This window comes from Salvelinus fontinalis, chromosome 33, assembly GCF_029448725.1.
Source record: "Salvelinus fontinalis isolate EN_2023a chromosome 33, ASM2944872v1, whole genome shotgun sequence".
Classification (NCBI taxonomy): Eukaryota; Metazoa; Chordata; class Actinopteri; order Salmoniformes; family Salmonidae; genus Salvelinus; species Salvelinus fontinalis.
Genome location: NC_074697.1, coordinates 46,739,217 through 46,755,111, shown reverse-complemented (window position 1 = coordinate 46,755,111; position 15,895 = coordinate 46,739,217). Strand labels below are relative to the sequence as shown.

The 15,895-nt window shown below is 47.1% G+C and overlaps 2 protein-coding genes across 2 annotated transcripts in view; one reads left to right on the top strand and one right to left on the bottom strand.

Annotated features, from left to right (window-relative positions):
• LOC129832404 (tetratricopeptide repeat protein 9A-like) overlaps window positions 1–7,447 on the top strand; it is a 36,783-nt gene extending 29,336 nt beyond the window's left edge. The window contains exons 3-4 of the mRNA XM_055896433.1: window positions 1,673–1,855; window positions 2,064–7,447. Coding sequence (XP_055752408.1) covers window positions 1,673–1,855; window positions 2,064–2,158 — 278 coding nt within the window. The 3' untranslated portion in view covers window positions 2,159–7,447. The remainder of the gene's footprint in view (window positions 1–1,672; window positions 1,856–2,063) is intronic.
• Window positions 7,448–9,928: 2,481 nt separating this feature from the next.
• Window positions 9,929–15,895, bottom strand: part of LOC129832403 (mitogen-activated protein kinase kinase kinase 10-like) — a 32,772-nt gene continuing 26,805 nt past the window's right edge. The window contains exons 5-11 of the mRNA XM_055896431.1: window positions 15,503–15,749; window positions 15,110–15,232; window positions 14,711–14,849; window positions 14,426–14,538; window positions 14,021–14,271; window positions 13,251–13,779; window positions 9,929–12,626 (exon numbers count right to left, since the gene is read on the bottom strand). Of these exons, the coding sequence (XP_055752406.1) occupies window positions 12,214–12,626; window positions 13,251–13,779; window positions 14,021–14,271; window positions 14,426–14,538; window positions 14,711–14,849; window positions 15,110–15,232; window positions 15,503–15,749 (1,815 nt within the window). The 3' untranslated portion in view covers window positions 9,929–12,213. The remainder of the gene's footprint in view (window positions 12,627–13,250; window positions 13,780–14,020; window positions 14,272–14,425; window positions 14,539–14,710; window positions 14,850–15,109; window positions 15,233–15,502; window positions 15,750–15,895) is intronic.

Genomic DNA, 15,895 nt, shown 5'->3' with positions numbered 1-15,895 from the left:
TGTGTGTGTGTGTGTGTGTGTGTGTGTGTGTGTGTGTGTGTGTGTGTGTGTGTGTGTGTGTGTGTGTGTGTGTGTGTGTGTGTGTGTGTGTGTGTGTGTGTGTGTGTGTGTGTGTGTGTGTGTGTAAGTGCTGCTGTAAGGCACACCCAGACGATTAATGACCTCCATGAAACACAGTGTCTCCAAAGTGCTGTTCTCTGAACTCTACCCTTCCCAGTCTCAGTAGTGTCATCACTATCTCCTGCCACGTATCACCTGTCTCTTTATTCTGTTGGTTCCCTTCGGACATTCACTGTTTGCCTATCTCCTCTCTACCGCCTTCTCTCCCTCCCCACCTCTCTCTCCCCCTCTATTCAATTCAAGGGCGTTATTGGCATGGGAAACATATGCTAACATTGCTAAAGCAAGTGAAGTAGATAATAAACAAAAGTGAAGTAAACAATCAAAAATGAACAGTAAACATTACACTCACAGAAGTTCCAAAAGAATAAAGACATTTCAAATGTCATATTATGTCTATATACAGTGTTGTAACGATGTGCAAATAGATAAAGTACAAACGGAAAAATAAATCAACATAAATATGGGTTGTATTTACAATGGTGTTTGTTCTTCACTGGTTGCCCTTTTCTTGTGGCAACAGGTCACAAATCTTGCTGCTGTGATGGCACACTGGTATTTCACCCAATAGATATGGGAGTTTATCAAAATTGGGTTTGTTTTCTTTGTGAATCTGTGTAATCTGAGGGAAATATGTGTCTAATATGGTCATACATTTGGCAGGAGGTTAGGAAGTGCAACTCAGTTTCCACCTCATTTTGTGGGCAGTGTGCACATAGCCTGCTTCTCTTGAGAGCCAGGTCTGCCTACGGCGGCCTTTATTAATAGCAAGGCTATGCTCACTGAGTCTGTGCATAGTCAAAGCTTTCCTTAAGTTTGGGTCAGTCACAGTGGTCAGGTATTCTGCCACTGTGTACTCTCTGTTTAGGGCCAAATAGCGCTATAGTTTGCTCTGTTTTTTGTTAATTCTTTCCAATGTGTCAAGTAATTCTCTTTTTGTTTTCTCATGATTTGGTTGGGTCTAATTGTGTTGCTGTCCTCTCTGCCCCCCCCCCCCGCCCCCCTCTCTCTCTCTTATCTCATGCCCCTCTCTCCACTTCATGTCTGCCACGTCAGGAAAATAAAGCTTTACAGTAATAATCCTTCACTCTCAAGGTGTGCCAAGTTAGCTAGATTCCTCCCTCGTTTTCCGGGGCTAGTTCAACAGCAGTTCTCTCTTTTTGAATTTACTGAACAGCATAAGCTAAATTCTCTATTTGAATGTATGGTACATTGACGGGATATTTTGTTGCAGCGTCCTAGCTTCTAGTTATTTATATCTCCCTCTCATCCTGAAGAAGTAGTGCTGTAGCTGTTTAATAAAAGGCGTGGCACGTCAGCTCTCTCTCTCTCTCTCTTTCGCTCTCTCGCTCACTCTCTCTCTCCAAGCTGTCCAAACTTGTTTTTTTCCCTACCCCTTCACCACCACCTCTCTCTCAATTCAGCTCGATACCGACAAGCTATACTGGCGCGAAAAGAGCCAACCAGACAACATTTTCAAAGCAATACACGACGGTACAGAAATGACTGACGTGACTTTCTCACTCTCCCCTCCGTCCCTCTCTCTGTGCAGCGTGCCTGTTGCAGTCAGAGCTGGTGAACTATGAGCGTGTGAAGGAGTACTGCCTGAAGGTGCTGGGCCACCAGCGGGACCACTTCAAGGCCATGTACCGCGCCGGCATCGCCTGCTACCACCTGGGCGACTACGAATGTGCCCTGCGCTACCTGCGTGACGCCAAGAACCGCGAGCCCTCAGGTAGGATGAGACAGTACTGCCGGTCGGCGTTTTTCAAAGTGTGTCAATGAAGAGAGAATCTGGTTTACTCGTGTAATCTTATCAGGACATGTCACCTAATGCCAGCTACAACACTAACAATAATCTCCCCCTATCTTTATTTCTCCCTCTCTCTCTCTCTCTCCTTTTCCCTTTCTCGCTCCCCTCTCTTTCCCTCTTTCTGACACAGACACAAACGTGCTGCGGTACATCCAGTTGACGGAGATGAAGATGAGTAGGGAGGGTCAGCGGGAGCGAGAGAGCGGCAAAGAGGCCCTGGGCTAACCTTTGACCTTTTGGCCTCTGTCACTATGGCCTACTCTATGACCCATCCTACATCTCCTCTCTGACCTCCTCTCCTCCTTTATCGAGCCCAGTCTCATTGATGAGTAGCCCCAGTGATGCGCTGCAACCATGTAAAAGAACAGGGCAGAAAAAGCCCCGTTTCTCCCCCTCTCTTCTCCTCCTTGCCTCTCTTCTTCCCCCAGGAGCTGTTGATCTGTACCCAAGATGCCGACTGCCAAGCCAACAACAACAAAAAAAAAAGCAAAGGGAAATGCTGTACTATATTCATACAAAACAGTCATGGTTGTCTGAATGGGAAAAAAAATGAAAAAAATATATGAACAAAGAACATTGCGTAATTTAGTAGAAGTGTAATTTAAACAAAAAAATAAAGTATAATTTCTTATTTTCTTTTTCGTTGTGAGGACTGAGGAGAGGTCCAGGGTTGGGGAAGGTACCAGGGGAGGGCAATGGAAGGAGTTTGGGAGAAAGCAAGAGGTGTGACACATTTCAAGACGTTAGGCTAATTGAACTGTACACTCTGACCCCGCCCTATTACATGGAGGTCTGAAAGCCACTGACCCAGACTGTCCCTGAGAGAGACTGTCTCCCCAGCCTCAGCCCGGCTAGAGTACAGATCAGGCTAGCTAGCACGCTACGTCTCTGTCTTTTTCATTCAGGAATAGTCTTCAGACAAGCCTGCCTTTGCGCTCATATTCAATCTTCTTTTTTTTTTGTTTTCTGCTTTTAGTGTCTCGTCTCAGTTTCTGGACTGTTTTGAATTCAAGGGCTAATTCAAGTGTTTGTAATTTGTCCTTTGATCGTTTTTTTGATTTTGCTGTTGATATTACATTGTACTTAGTTGTTATAAAGCAAAATGTGTGACCTTTCTCTTTCTAACAAACAAACTCCCCAACAGGCTCGCTGTTCTGCTGTTAACTGGTGTGTTTTTGTGAACTGGTGTCTTGAATCTGTTGTCCAATCCCCCCTGGAATGTGTTGTGTTGTCAGACTGTTACCCCCCCCCCCCCTGCTTTCTAGCTAATGATGTCACTATGGAAAATAGCCAGTGGGATTGAGGTTCCAACAAGCACCCTTGGCTGCACAGAGTTCTCTTCTGCTTTCTACTCTGAATTTCTACTTCCAGGCCCTTTATCGCTAATGCTGAATCCTCCCAGACATCAGTGACATCACGAGACACTCTGGCCAGTGTTAGTGCAGGGAATCCGATCACAGATACTGTATCCTTCTGAAGTGTCTCAACCATCATCAGGAGTGTGCCATTTGAGATTCCCACTTAATTGTGTATATTTTGATAGATATCAGTGTTGCAACAAAAAAAATGAGAAAAAAAACATTTAAAAATGTGCTGTCTATGTAGGCAGATTACACAACACTAGTGATAGACCAAGACGAGTGAGGATTGTGGTTGGGGCAAGGCCAGCTAATGACATATTACACCTACAGACCCATCATGCCACTGTATACTTTCTCAAGACAAATCCCATTGAGGTTGGTAGCTATAGGGTTGCTAGGATTTCTAGAAATACTTAGAAGTACCTGCCCTGTTCTAAGGAGAGGTTTGAGTTGACCAAATGTTAAAGCATGAGCTTAATTTCTCCATCTAATACCATGGAACCCAGTTTCCTTCACCCTATGTGCAAGCCAAGCCCCTGCATGGTAATGTGTGGCTCAAGTGGACGCCATTTTGAATCCAGATGCCAGGGATCATGTCTGGTTTGTTGCTTTCTTTAACATTGCATGTTGTGCCCCCATTTCCCATTTATCCCACGTGGAATTGGTTAATGGAGTAGTCAGCAGTTTAGCCTGAAAAGGTATCTTGCATCTTGCATAGGTTGATTTTACGAGACTTATATGGTCCCATACAGAAATGAATTAGGGCCAGCAGCAGCCATCTGCCTTGGCCAACGTGAGCCACGAGAAGAATAATTCCCAAAAACATCAGAGGAGTGGATAATACAATATCAAAACGATAACAGTTCTCCTCATTTGCCTGTGACCTAATATGAGGGGAATTGGGACCAAAGTCTGTCGATGAGACTCTGGAGAGGCAGCAGCACGATGCCTGGAGCAAACTTGCATGAGCCAGAGGTTCCACTGGAGAGAGAAATGGGCCAGCAGGACCACTAACACAGCAGGAATACCATGTCGCTCTGAAACCGTAGAGATGGGATTATGTTAAAGCAGCGTTGTGAAGAGGTTGTGGGGAGGTTAACACCTTGGTAGCAGGGTAACAGCAACATGGTGTGGAACCACCAAGAACTCTCTCTCACTCTCTCTCTCTCTCTGATTATCATTCTCCACCTCTTTCCCCCCCGTCTCTCTTTCTCTCTCATCTCTCTCCCTACTTCTATCTCAGTTCAATTAAATTTGAATTGCTTTATTGGCCCAATGTAACAATGTCCATATTGCCAAAGCCTATTTTGGAAATGGATATGCTTAAAAATATTAACATAATAAAAAAATATATAATAATAATCGGGATTGTCAATGAAACAGAACAATCAGTAACAACAATAAGGTTGGGGGGGAGTATACCAAACATTAAGAACACCGTTCCAGCCCTACCGAGTGGTAGAGGTGTCACTACAGATCCGGGTTCAATCCCGGGCTGTGTCGCAGCTGGCCGTGACCAGGAGACCCATGAGGTGGCGTGCAATTGGCCCAGCGTCATCTGAGTTAGGGGAGGGTTTGGCCGGCTGGGATGTCCTTGTCCCATTGCACTCTAGCGACTCCTTGTGGCGGCCGGGCACATGCACGCTGACTTCGGTAGCCAGCTGTACGGTGTTTCTTCCGACACATTGGTGCGGCTGGCTTCCGGGTTAAGCGAGCAGTGTGTCAGGAAGCAGTGTGGCTTGGCGGGGTTGTGTTTCGGAGGACGCACGGCTCTCGACCTTTGCCTCTCCCGAGTCCGTACGGGAGTTGCAGCGATGGGACAAGACTGTAACTGCCAATCGGATTTCATGGAATCGGGGAGAAAAAGCGGTAAAATAAAATAAACACAGTTCTAAATTGATTTCCAACTATATGTACAAAAATATGTCGACACCCCTTTAAATTAGTCGATTCAGCTATTTCAGCCACACCTGTTGCTGACAGGTGTATAAAATCAAGCACACAGCCATGCAATCTCAATAGACAAACATTGGCAGTAGAATAGCCTTACTGAAGAGCTCAGTGGCTTTCAATGTGGCACGCCACCTTTCCAACAAGTCAGTTTTATGCCCTGCTAGAGCTGCCCCGGTCAACTGTAAGTGCTGTTATTGTGAAGTGGAAACGCCTAGGAGTAACAACAGCTCAGGCGCGAAGTGGTAGGCAACACAAGCTCACAGAACTAGAATGCCGAAAGCTGAAGCACTTAGCTCATAAAATCGTCTGGTTGCAAGACTCACTACGGAGTTCCAAACTCCCTCTGGAAGCAACGTCAGCACAAGAACTGTTCGTCTGGAGCTTCATGAAATGGGTTTCAATGGCCGAGCAGCCTAAGATCACCATGCGCAATTCCAAGCGTTGGCTGGAGTGGTGTAAAGCTCGCCGCCATTGGACTCTGGAGCAGTTGAAACGTCTTCTCTGGAGTGATGAATCACGCACCACCATCTGGCAGTACGACAGACGAATCTGAGTTTGGCGGATGCCAGGAGAACGCTACCTGTTCCAATGCATAGTGCCAACTGTAAAGTTTGGTGGAGGAGGAATAATGGTATGGGGCTGTTTTTATGGTTTGAGCTAGGCCCCTTAGTTCCAGTGAAGGGAAATCTTAACGCTACAGCGTACAATGAGGTTCTAGATGATTCTGTGCATCCAACTTTGTGGCAACAATTTGGGAAGGCCCTTTCCTGTTTCAGCATGAAAATGCCCTATGCACAAAGCGAGGTCCATACAGAAATTATTTGTTGAGATCAGTGTGGAAGAACTTGCCTGGTCTGCACAGAGCCCTGACCTCAACCCCATCAAACACCTTTGGGATGAATCGGAACGCCGACTGCGAGTCAGACTTAATCGCTCAACATCAGTGTCGTCCCTAATGTTCTTGTGGCTGAATGGAAGCAAGTTCCCGCAGCAACGTTCCAACATCTAGTGGAAAGCCTTCCCAGAAGAGTGGAGGCTGTTATAGCAGCAAAGGGGGACCAACTCCATATTAATGCCCATGATTTTGGAATGAGATGTAGTGTACCTCTCTGTCTCTTACTCTCTTAACCTCACCACTGTCGCTCCAAAATAGAACAGGAAAGCAGTAGTGTTGTATTAGTCCCTATGGCTGGCTAAGCTGGCCCTCCTCACGCATGGTGTTCTTGGGAATAGGTTTTCTCCCCGTGGTCCTATCTCCAATGCATCCGTCCACCATCCTGTTGTCCCAATGTGCATTCTCGCTCCATGTCTACGGTTACTGTCGACACATATAAACAGGTCAGGGCTAAGTTCTTCCCACCCCTGCCCTAACATGACCCATTGTGAGATAAACAATGGAATGACCCTGGACCAGTTATCGTGGGCAGGATGTTACAACACGCTGTCTGTACAAATATAGATCGAGAGAGACATCCTCTCTATAGCAGCCTAGTTCTGAAAACGTACGGCAAATGCACAAACTAAAAAGAGGACTGGGAAAGTAAATACGGGCTCTTTTTTTTTTATCTCTTTCCTTTGATGTCATTTGAGGTACATGTTTGTCAAAATGTCAAAGTCGTTTTTGTGGTTATGAAACAATTGTGGGGGATAAATACAAAACTGAAAAGAAAAACAAATGGCTGTTAAAAAGCTTTACTTTATTGAGTTATTTCATCAACTGATGAGACAGCAAGTGAAGGGGAAAGTGAGTTTGGTATAAAAGCACCACAGGCTCTCTGTCACTGTGTCGGTCTGTGTAGATGTTTCATTAAGATTTGTTGTCCCATGTTTTGGGAAGGTCCGTACACCTCCTCCAGGAGTCTGTGAAACCCCCACAAAGTGACAGTGGATCTCGTTGAAGAAAGTGGGCGTTGGAGAACCGAACCAGTTAAACAGTAGAGGTCTTTATGAGCTACAGCAACAAAGAACTCATCTGTTTCCTTTCCTTTTTCTCTCTCTCGTTTGCTTGTACCAGAGAGAAGGACTTGAAGATGAGTACATCATGGTTATAAGTACATTTTCCCATTGGACCATGCGAGGAAATGTCCGTTAAATATTAACATTGGAGGACATGATAACTGGTTACATTGAACTGCTAGCCCGGGAATGCACTATTGACTGGTAAATGAGGACTATAAATAAAGTTTAAAAGGAGAAATAATTGTGCCGTGTGATTGTCTTCAGGGTTGTCTGAGTGCATGGTGCTACCTCACTGTAGGAGGTACACAACGACACACACTTCTCTCTGCCCACCCCTCTCCCTCCCCTGCTTCTCTTCTCCCTCCAAAGGTAATAATCTGTCTATTACTACTGACTGCCCTGCTTAATGGCTCCCTGAGCTCCAGAGAGAGAGAGAGGGGGGGGGGGGGGGGTGGAGGAGAGAGCGAGAGATGCTGAGAAACGCGTTGGAGGATAGATGGAGGGGGGAGAGAAAGAGGGATGGTGCGGCGAGATATCCCACTGGGCACACACTGGTTGAAACAACGTTGGAATAGACGTTGAATAGACGTCTGTGCCCAGTGGGATAGACCTGCTGAGAGGTGCTCGGGGAAAGATGGAGGGAGAAAAGAGGAGGAGGAAAGGAGGAGAGACATGCTGAGATATGCACAGCGAGAAAAGAGCAAGAAATGGAGGAAGTAAGAAGACAACAGGGGAACAGGAATAGGAACAAACATATAGACGCAATGGGTGTGTGAGTGCGAACGTGCATGTGTGCGTGTGTCACTAGGTTTCAGACGGGGGACAGAGAAGCATTGTGATGCAACGACCTCAGCACTGGTGAAACCCAGAGGTGAATTGAGGATATACATGAGACCTTTCTAAACAAATCCTTATTGAGTCAAAATTTCCTCCATCGTCCCTTTTCCTTTTTTCTTTGTTATTGCTTTTAATAGCATTGCCATGGATGTGAAGAGCGGTTGCTAGGCAACTGGCTGGGCTGGCGTCTGGAACGGTGTGTGATCGGCGGCTCGCAATGACAGACAGACAGAGCAGTGAAATGGATCAGGACTGTGTGTGTGTGTATGCTTGTGTGTGTGTGTGTGTGTACGTGCGTGTGTACGTGTGCGTGAGTTGACTGACATTCCGTCTTGCATCGTTATTTGTGCCTTCTCAGAAAACCTAATTTCGTTTTTCAGTTTCGATTAATATATTCATGAGTTCCATGTTTTTATTAACTCATGTCACCTCATGTCACAGATTAGCTGAACGAACAGCTGATGATGCTTTTTCACACACACTGCCTGTTGCCACGAGCCGAGGTTTATACCTAGTGCTAACATGCGTCCCATGTTCTGATCTTGTCCACATTTTGATTGTCCCCACGTTTTTAGACAGGTGTAGACAATTAAAATACTTAATGTGGTCTGATTGGGATCAAGTCTTTCGGACGACCTCCCGAGGTAGTCAGAGATGCATTGTGTCTGGATATCTTACAAGTGTAGATGGACCGTGCTTCTACATCTGCGTTGCTTGCTGTTCGGGGTTTTAGGCTGGGTTTCTGTATAGCACTTTGTGACATCTGCTGATGTGAAAAGGGCTTTATAAATCAATGTGATTTGATTTGATCTGGACAGTGAAACTATTTAAATCATCATTATCCATCCCTTTAAAACCATTGACAGGCGGCACCATTGACTTATGGCATCAGTATTTAAAAAATAAATGAATAGATGTTTTTTTTTAAACAATATATGTTAAATGATTTGCGTACAGGGACATCTGGTGACAGTGCAGACACAGACACAGTGGATAGGTAAGAGACACATTTTAATATCATGTGTAGCTGCAATGGCTAATATGTGGTCCCAATCAGAATGTTGACAAGATCAGGACAAATGACGGCCGTTAGCACAGGTACAAACTGGGCTGAGAACGCATCTCTATGAGCCTGTTCGATTAAGTCAGGTATCTGAGATATTGAGACGTAAAGTAAATATATCAGAGATGTTTCATTGTTAACACGATGCTGGAGTCACACATTAGACAACATTCCTACACGTCACCTTCACAATTCCGTCACAACGGCAAAAGAAAATCCTGCAGAGGTCCTGTGGGACTTTTTAGTCAGGGTCGTCTCATGCTCAAGGGGCCACCATCTCGTAATACTCATAACAACCAGACAAAGGATAATGTCAGAGGATACAACGCCACAGAAGAAAACCTGAAAGATACCTGTGAACAACTAAATGATTATCAAAAAGCACAACCTGTACCATACTTGTCCTTGTAAGTGTATTTGGCAAAGTAAAGGACAATAGTGACGTGTCGTGATGAGCTTTGATGACATCTAGAGGAGGTTCACTGTTATTGCAGCCAGACCTTTGTCCTGGTCACAGAGATCCAGTATAATGTGTGCTACTTGAAAATAAGTGCTGTAAATGTTCGGCTATTACAAACCCTAGAGCTTATGGTAGAATAGAATGTATATTATAATGTCAAGAGAGTCAACCTTATGGATATAACTCCACAGAGTTTGAGAGAGAGAGCGAGAGAGACAGAGAGAGACACAGAGAGAGAGAGAGACAGAGAGAGCGAGAGAGAGACACAGAGACACAGAGAGAGAGCGAGAGAGACAGAGAGAAAGAGAGACAGAGCGAAAGAGAGACAGAGAGAGAGACAGGAACAGCAGAGACAAAGCAAGCACGTCTCTTCCTCTTTTATTTTGTCATTCATTAAATCATTCATCATCACACCTCAACAGTCAACAACACGTCCCTCTCTCGTCAGGTATCCCAGAACGTCACAGAGTGAGACTGGTCGAACACATCCGCCCGTCCACACTGTCCATGAACGTCAGTCTGTAGTTTGCTCGGTTTTTCTTGGTTGGTCTGTGTTATATTAACAAATATATATATACAGATATTCCGTAAAGAGAATCATAATAACAATAATTAATCATTATTTCAATTATAACAATAATTTTAATAAATACTCTGAGCGTTCTTAACCACACAAGGAGAATAAGGATGAGTTTGGCTCACCATTCTACCTATGGGATTGACATCATCCCATACAAATAATAACACTAAACACACGCACACACGCATACACACACATACATACAAACACTCCCGCACACAGTCAAGTAAATACTTGTATGTAGCCTTGACCAACTGTGCCATTAAAAAGTGTCATTCTTCATCTTCTTTCAGCAACCAGACAGTATGGTGCTCTCATGGGCCTGCGAGAGAATCCAGAGTTCTCTCGATTCGCCGTCCACGTCCCGAGCACCTTGAGTCAAGTCCTTCACAGTCTGTACTCTTGCGACATGTCAATGTCAATATCATTTATCTTTAACCAAAGATTGTGCCCTTTTCCCTTCAATGATGCTGTATCACTATCCAGTAGGTAGGGAAAGGAAGTCAGGGGTACGGAATGTGGGAATATTTTTGTTGTTGTAGAAAACAGGTAGTATTCATTAACCATTTATTGCAAGTGGATTTACCCTCATTTCCCATGGTTCTCCTCTGCTCTCAGAGGACCTGCTGTTGTTGTAGCAAACTATCCATACAGCAAAGTGTATAAGGGGCTCTATACAGAGCAGTGATGATGGTGGGAGAGAGGACGTTTGCTGAGAAACTCCAGGTTATGAGGACATAGAGTTTCCCATTTACAGCAACTTTCCCCAAATTCCCATGTTTTCCAGAAATCTTCCAGGAATCTTTCAACCAGGGTTTCTGGTAAACCAGGGAATTTTGGGAAAGTTACCGGACATTTTGCAACCCTATGAGGACGTAAGGTAAAGAATGAGGGGGAGAAAAGCATCCTGTTTCGGCTCTCTTACAACGGACCTGTTAGTTCCTCAGTACATCCTTCACACTTAAATAACATGTGGTAACAAAACACAAGCACACGCGCGCACGCACACAGAGTACACCCATACAGACCCACAATTCGCCAAACCAATAGAAAATGCTGTGCTAAACAGGCTATGGCTGGAATGGTTCAAGCGTTGAGAAGAATCAAACTCATTCGCCGATACAGAGCTGAGGAAGCAAAGTCCTGTCCATTGTGCTGTGGAGCTTAAAATGGCTTCCCTGTTCCTGTCACGGCCTTTGGGGAGAGGGGGCAGGACAGACACCATCCCTATACAGGAAGATGCTATGTGGAGGTGAGGGAGATGGACATTAGTTCTATAGAAGGGGACGCTCAAGAAGAGGGCAACTTACGCACTGATTTGGAAGTCGCTCAGGATTTGAGCGTCTACCTGCCGTGACTACATGTAATTATGAAGGAGGGGCAGCAGGGTTCACACGGCACCCAGAGGTGCTCTCGTAACCAATCAGGGCAACCCCACAAAACAACTATTAACATGGACACTTCAAGGGCACTCCCAAGAGTCAGCGTACAACGATTCCAACCCTGATGAGAGGCGCGAAGTGTCTACGGCTGGCAAAGCCTCAGCCCTAGTCTTTGGGGAAGGAGAGAGCAGAGACAGACAAGAGTCCGCGGAGTGGTTTAGCAGAACGGGTCCCACTATAGGAAATGATGGATAGGGATGAGCACTTAGAAGTGTCTGCCTGGGAAGCGTAATGGCTTACATGTTCCTTTTAGAGGACGAGTAATATATACGGAAGGTTAGGAGGGCACACTGGTCACTAGGGCACTAAAGGTTTGGACTCTAGAGGCTGCGGAGTGGTCACTTAGAGGAATGTTGTCCCACACTGGGCGGCTTTGGAAGGGACACTAAGACAAGTGCTGTCCCGGATGCTTAGGTGTGTACTAGGAGACTAGGGGGCACAAGGCTTAGGAGTAACCACCAGGAGAGAGGTACAGCCCGCACAAGTAGGCTTCAGAGTGGACTCGAGGATAAGTACTGTTCGCAAAAGGATTGGCTACCAGGAATAAAGTGGGCATACTAAGGAGTCTTTGAAGTGTGCACTAGGAGTAGTGTTGCCCATATACGGTAATGTTGCAGAGTGTGGCTTAGCCGTAGTTCTGTCCACAGAGCTGTGCAGCCTGGTGCTGTTCACACAGGGGCACGGTGCCGTCCAGATCCTGTCCATCCACATCCATGTCCATGAGGTTGGGCCTGACCGCGCTGGTGCTGGCACTGCTGTCCCCAGAGCCCAGGGGACTGTCACAGCTGCTGCCCGGGGATGAGCTCAGGGTCCTGGACAGGGAGCCCAGCTTCCAGGGGTCCGGTCGCACCCTGGCTGGGGTGGGCCGAGGCCGGGGGGCGAACTCCAGGGTCTTGGGCCTCTCCAAGGGGCTGATGATGGTCAGGGGCTCCAAGACCGGGACAGGGACAGGCGGTGCGGGGGCCTTGCGGCGGAGGACCCTTGGGAAGAGGCTGGAGGGGTCAGAGAGTCGGGGGATGTCCAGGGTCTCCCTGTAACCTGAGAGAAGAGAGAGAAATATACCAGAGGAGATACCAGAGGGAGAGAACCAGAAAGAGATACCAGAGGGAGAGAAGAGGGAGAGAACAGGGGAGAACAATATGAACACTTTGTTAACAGGGATGGGCCATGACAGGCCATGTCTTATTTTAGGTTCAATTGTAACCTCCTTCCCCCCAGTTGGGTCAAGTTGGCTGGATGTCCTTTGGGAGGGTGAACCATTCTTGATACACACGTGAAACTGCTGAGCGTGAAAAACCCTGCAGCGTTGCAGTTCTTGACACAAACCGGTGCTCCTGGCACCTACTACCATACCCCGTTCAAAGGCACTTAAATATTTTGTCTTGCCCATTCACCCTCTGAATGGCACATATACATAATCCATGTCTCAATTGTATCAAGGCTTAAAAATCCTTCTTTAATCTGTCTCCTCCCCTTCATCTACACTGATTTGAAGTGGATTTAACAAGTGGCATCAATAAGGGATCATAGCTTTCACCTGGATTCACCTGGTCAGTCTGTCATGGAAAGAGCAGGTGTTCTTAATATTTTGTACACAGTGTATTGCTTCCTGTTCTTCAATTAAAATCTCATAGTGACATCATGCTTTCCCAACACACTCACCTGCATGTAGGGGGAGGGTGGGTGGCCCTGGCGGGGGCGGCATGGGCATGCTGCCGTCCGAGGGGGTCCTGCGGTGCCCTAGGGTTTGGGCGCGGGGGCGTATCGCCCCATCAGAAGGGGTGCGTCTGTGCCCCCTGTTCATGGTTGCAGAAACGTGGGTGGGTGTGAGGGACTGATTGGGCTCCCTCTTGAAGCTCTCTGCCCTCAGATCCAGGAGGGGGTTAACGGAGGGGACGGGGGGCACCGCGGGGAGGGAGACGCCCACTCCGGGGGTCAACGGCAAGTCCTCAAGGTCCGAGGGAAGGAGGGATTTGGTGGAGTTGCAGTCTGAGAGGGAGGAGAGGGAGAGGAGGGTGACGGATGGAGAGGGGTCTGTGCAGGGGAGAGTAGAGTCATGGTGGCGGGACAGAGAGAGGGACAGGGCGCGGCTCGGGGGAGAGGTGCTGCGGCGGAAGCGACCCGTTCGCTGGAAAATGCTGTCCTTTTTCTTGCGCTGCTCCTCTCTAAGTTCCTGCTCGTCCTGTTGGACCTTGACACACACATGGAAACTGGTCAGTTCTTACTGGCATCTACTGTACAATCTACGGTTGTATAATGTCAACTGACACACACACTAGACCTGGTCAACTCCCAGGTGTAGAGTTTAAACCATTATTCAATGTATAAAGATAATCTCTACAGCAGGTGGCAGGATTGAGGATCTTTTCCCATAGTTTGGGTCATTTTGTCCTTCTGGGTGTGTTACAGACCCTTTTCCCTCCCTCTAGTACCTGTAGTCTCCCCAGCTGTAGCAGGTCCAGCCCCAGACCTACAGAGGCCAGTAGGGAGGCACAGCCCAGCAGCAGCAGGTCACTCTTCTTCCTCTGGCTGCAGCGCCGCAGAGAGTCCTGGTAACCCAGCCCGCTCCCAATCCCGGGCCCCACCCCGCCCAACGAGGGGCCTCCCTCCTCCACAGACCCGTTACTGCTGGGCTCTGGGGGCATCAGAGAACCGGGTGACTCCTCCAGCTCACAGTGCTCCTCTATCAAAGAGAGAGACAGAAAGATAAGAGAAAGAGAGTGTGAGAAGGAGAACAAAGCATTTCAATCAGTCACGAATCCGACGGATTTTGTATCCATAGTATGTTTTACAATCTCTTTTCTGTTGCAGAAATGGTGATGAATGAAGAGACCCACCCATTTCATTGAGGCTAGAGAAGCCGACGGTCATGGGTGCGTGTTTGGGAGATTTGCCCAGATTCGGGGCACTAGAGGACCACACCTTGCATCCGTCGCCCAGCGACTTCAACCTGCAAGACGAAGAAGATTGGGTCAATACTATTAACTGGTACTATACACCAAACACTCACCAGAATAATGTTCAGAGATGATTCTGACATGCAAATGAAACAAATCTGAAAGGGTAGCAGGCAGGTAGGGGAATGGGCTATCAAGGGGCTGTTTTTGGACCATGACTGTTACCTATCCTCTCCGCCCAGTCTCTCTTTCTGGAGGGTGGAGCTGGGGCCCCAGGTACGTCCCTTCTTTTTGCTAGCTGCCAGGTCCTCCTTCTTACACACGGCACTGCGGCCCCATGTCTTATTGCCATCGCTAGGCGTCACTGAGGGGCTCAATAACACAGTTATTGTCATTACAACACAACAAATCATCAACAAATTCCTGTTGTGCCGTGAACATAACAAAAAGTAGTCCTATTCACTTGAATACAAGATCTAGGGAGGGAATCCACAATATTGGTTTGGATTATATTGACACAATAGCATCCCCCACAATTGAATAACTGGTATTAACTTTTGGTGTGACCTCTGTCCTCCAGTCCCCCTCAACCCCTGTCCCTGTCTCCCCCACAGATCAACTCACGTCGTATGGCCCTGAGGCGGGGTATGACCCCTGGGCTGGCTGGAGGTGTGGTGCTCTCACTGCCCTGGGGTTTCCGCTTATCCACGCTCGGAGACGCCTGCACTGTGATCTTATGCTCAAAACCTGTGTACATACAAAACAGGGAGGAATTACAGTCAAATGATTGGCAGCAAGAATTCCGGTAACTTTCCCCAAATTGCTTGGTTTCACAGAAATCCTGGTTGCATGATTTCCGGAATCCGTGAACCCTCCAACCGGTCTTTCTTAAAAACCTGTGGATTTTGGGAAAGTTACTGGTATTTTGCAATCCTAATAAGGATAGAAAGAAAAAATAATTATGCCCTATTCAAGTAACAGGATAAATGCTTGGGTGCAATATCCTCCATCACACACCAGAGGGCAGACTGATGCTGTTGCTATCTCTGCCCAGCTTGAGCAGTCTGCTCTTCTTGAAGTGGCCCTTGCGCTTCTTGACCCTGGGCTTCTCCTGGTACATCTGGTGGATGATGATGTTGAGTTCACGCTCCACGATATCGATCTCTCTCTCAGCCAGCTCCTGCTCTCTCCTCTTCAGCTGCTCCTCCTGCTCCCTCTGCTCCTCGGCCGCACGAGCCAACGCCTCCTCCCAGGAACGCAACTCCTACAGGAGAGGAGAGGGGCATATAAAACAAAAATGTAGATGTAGTGTTACAGCAACATAACACCCTATCGAGGATCTTTCACGTTGCCTAGGCAACAGCACTTTCCCACTTGCACTTTGTGGGGGGATCTTGACAACATCTCTTC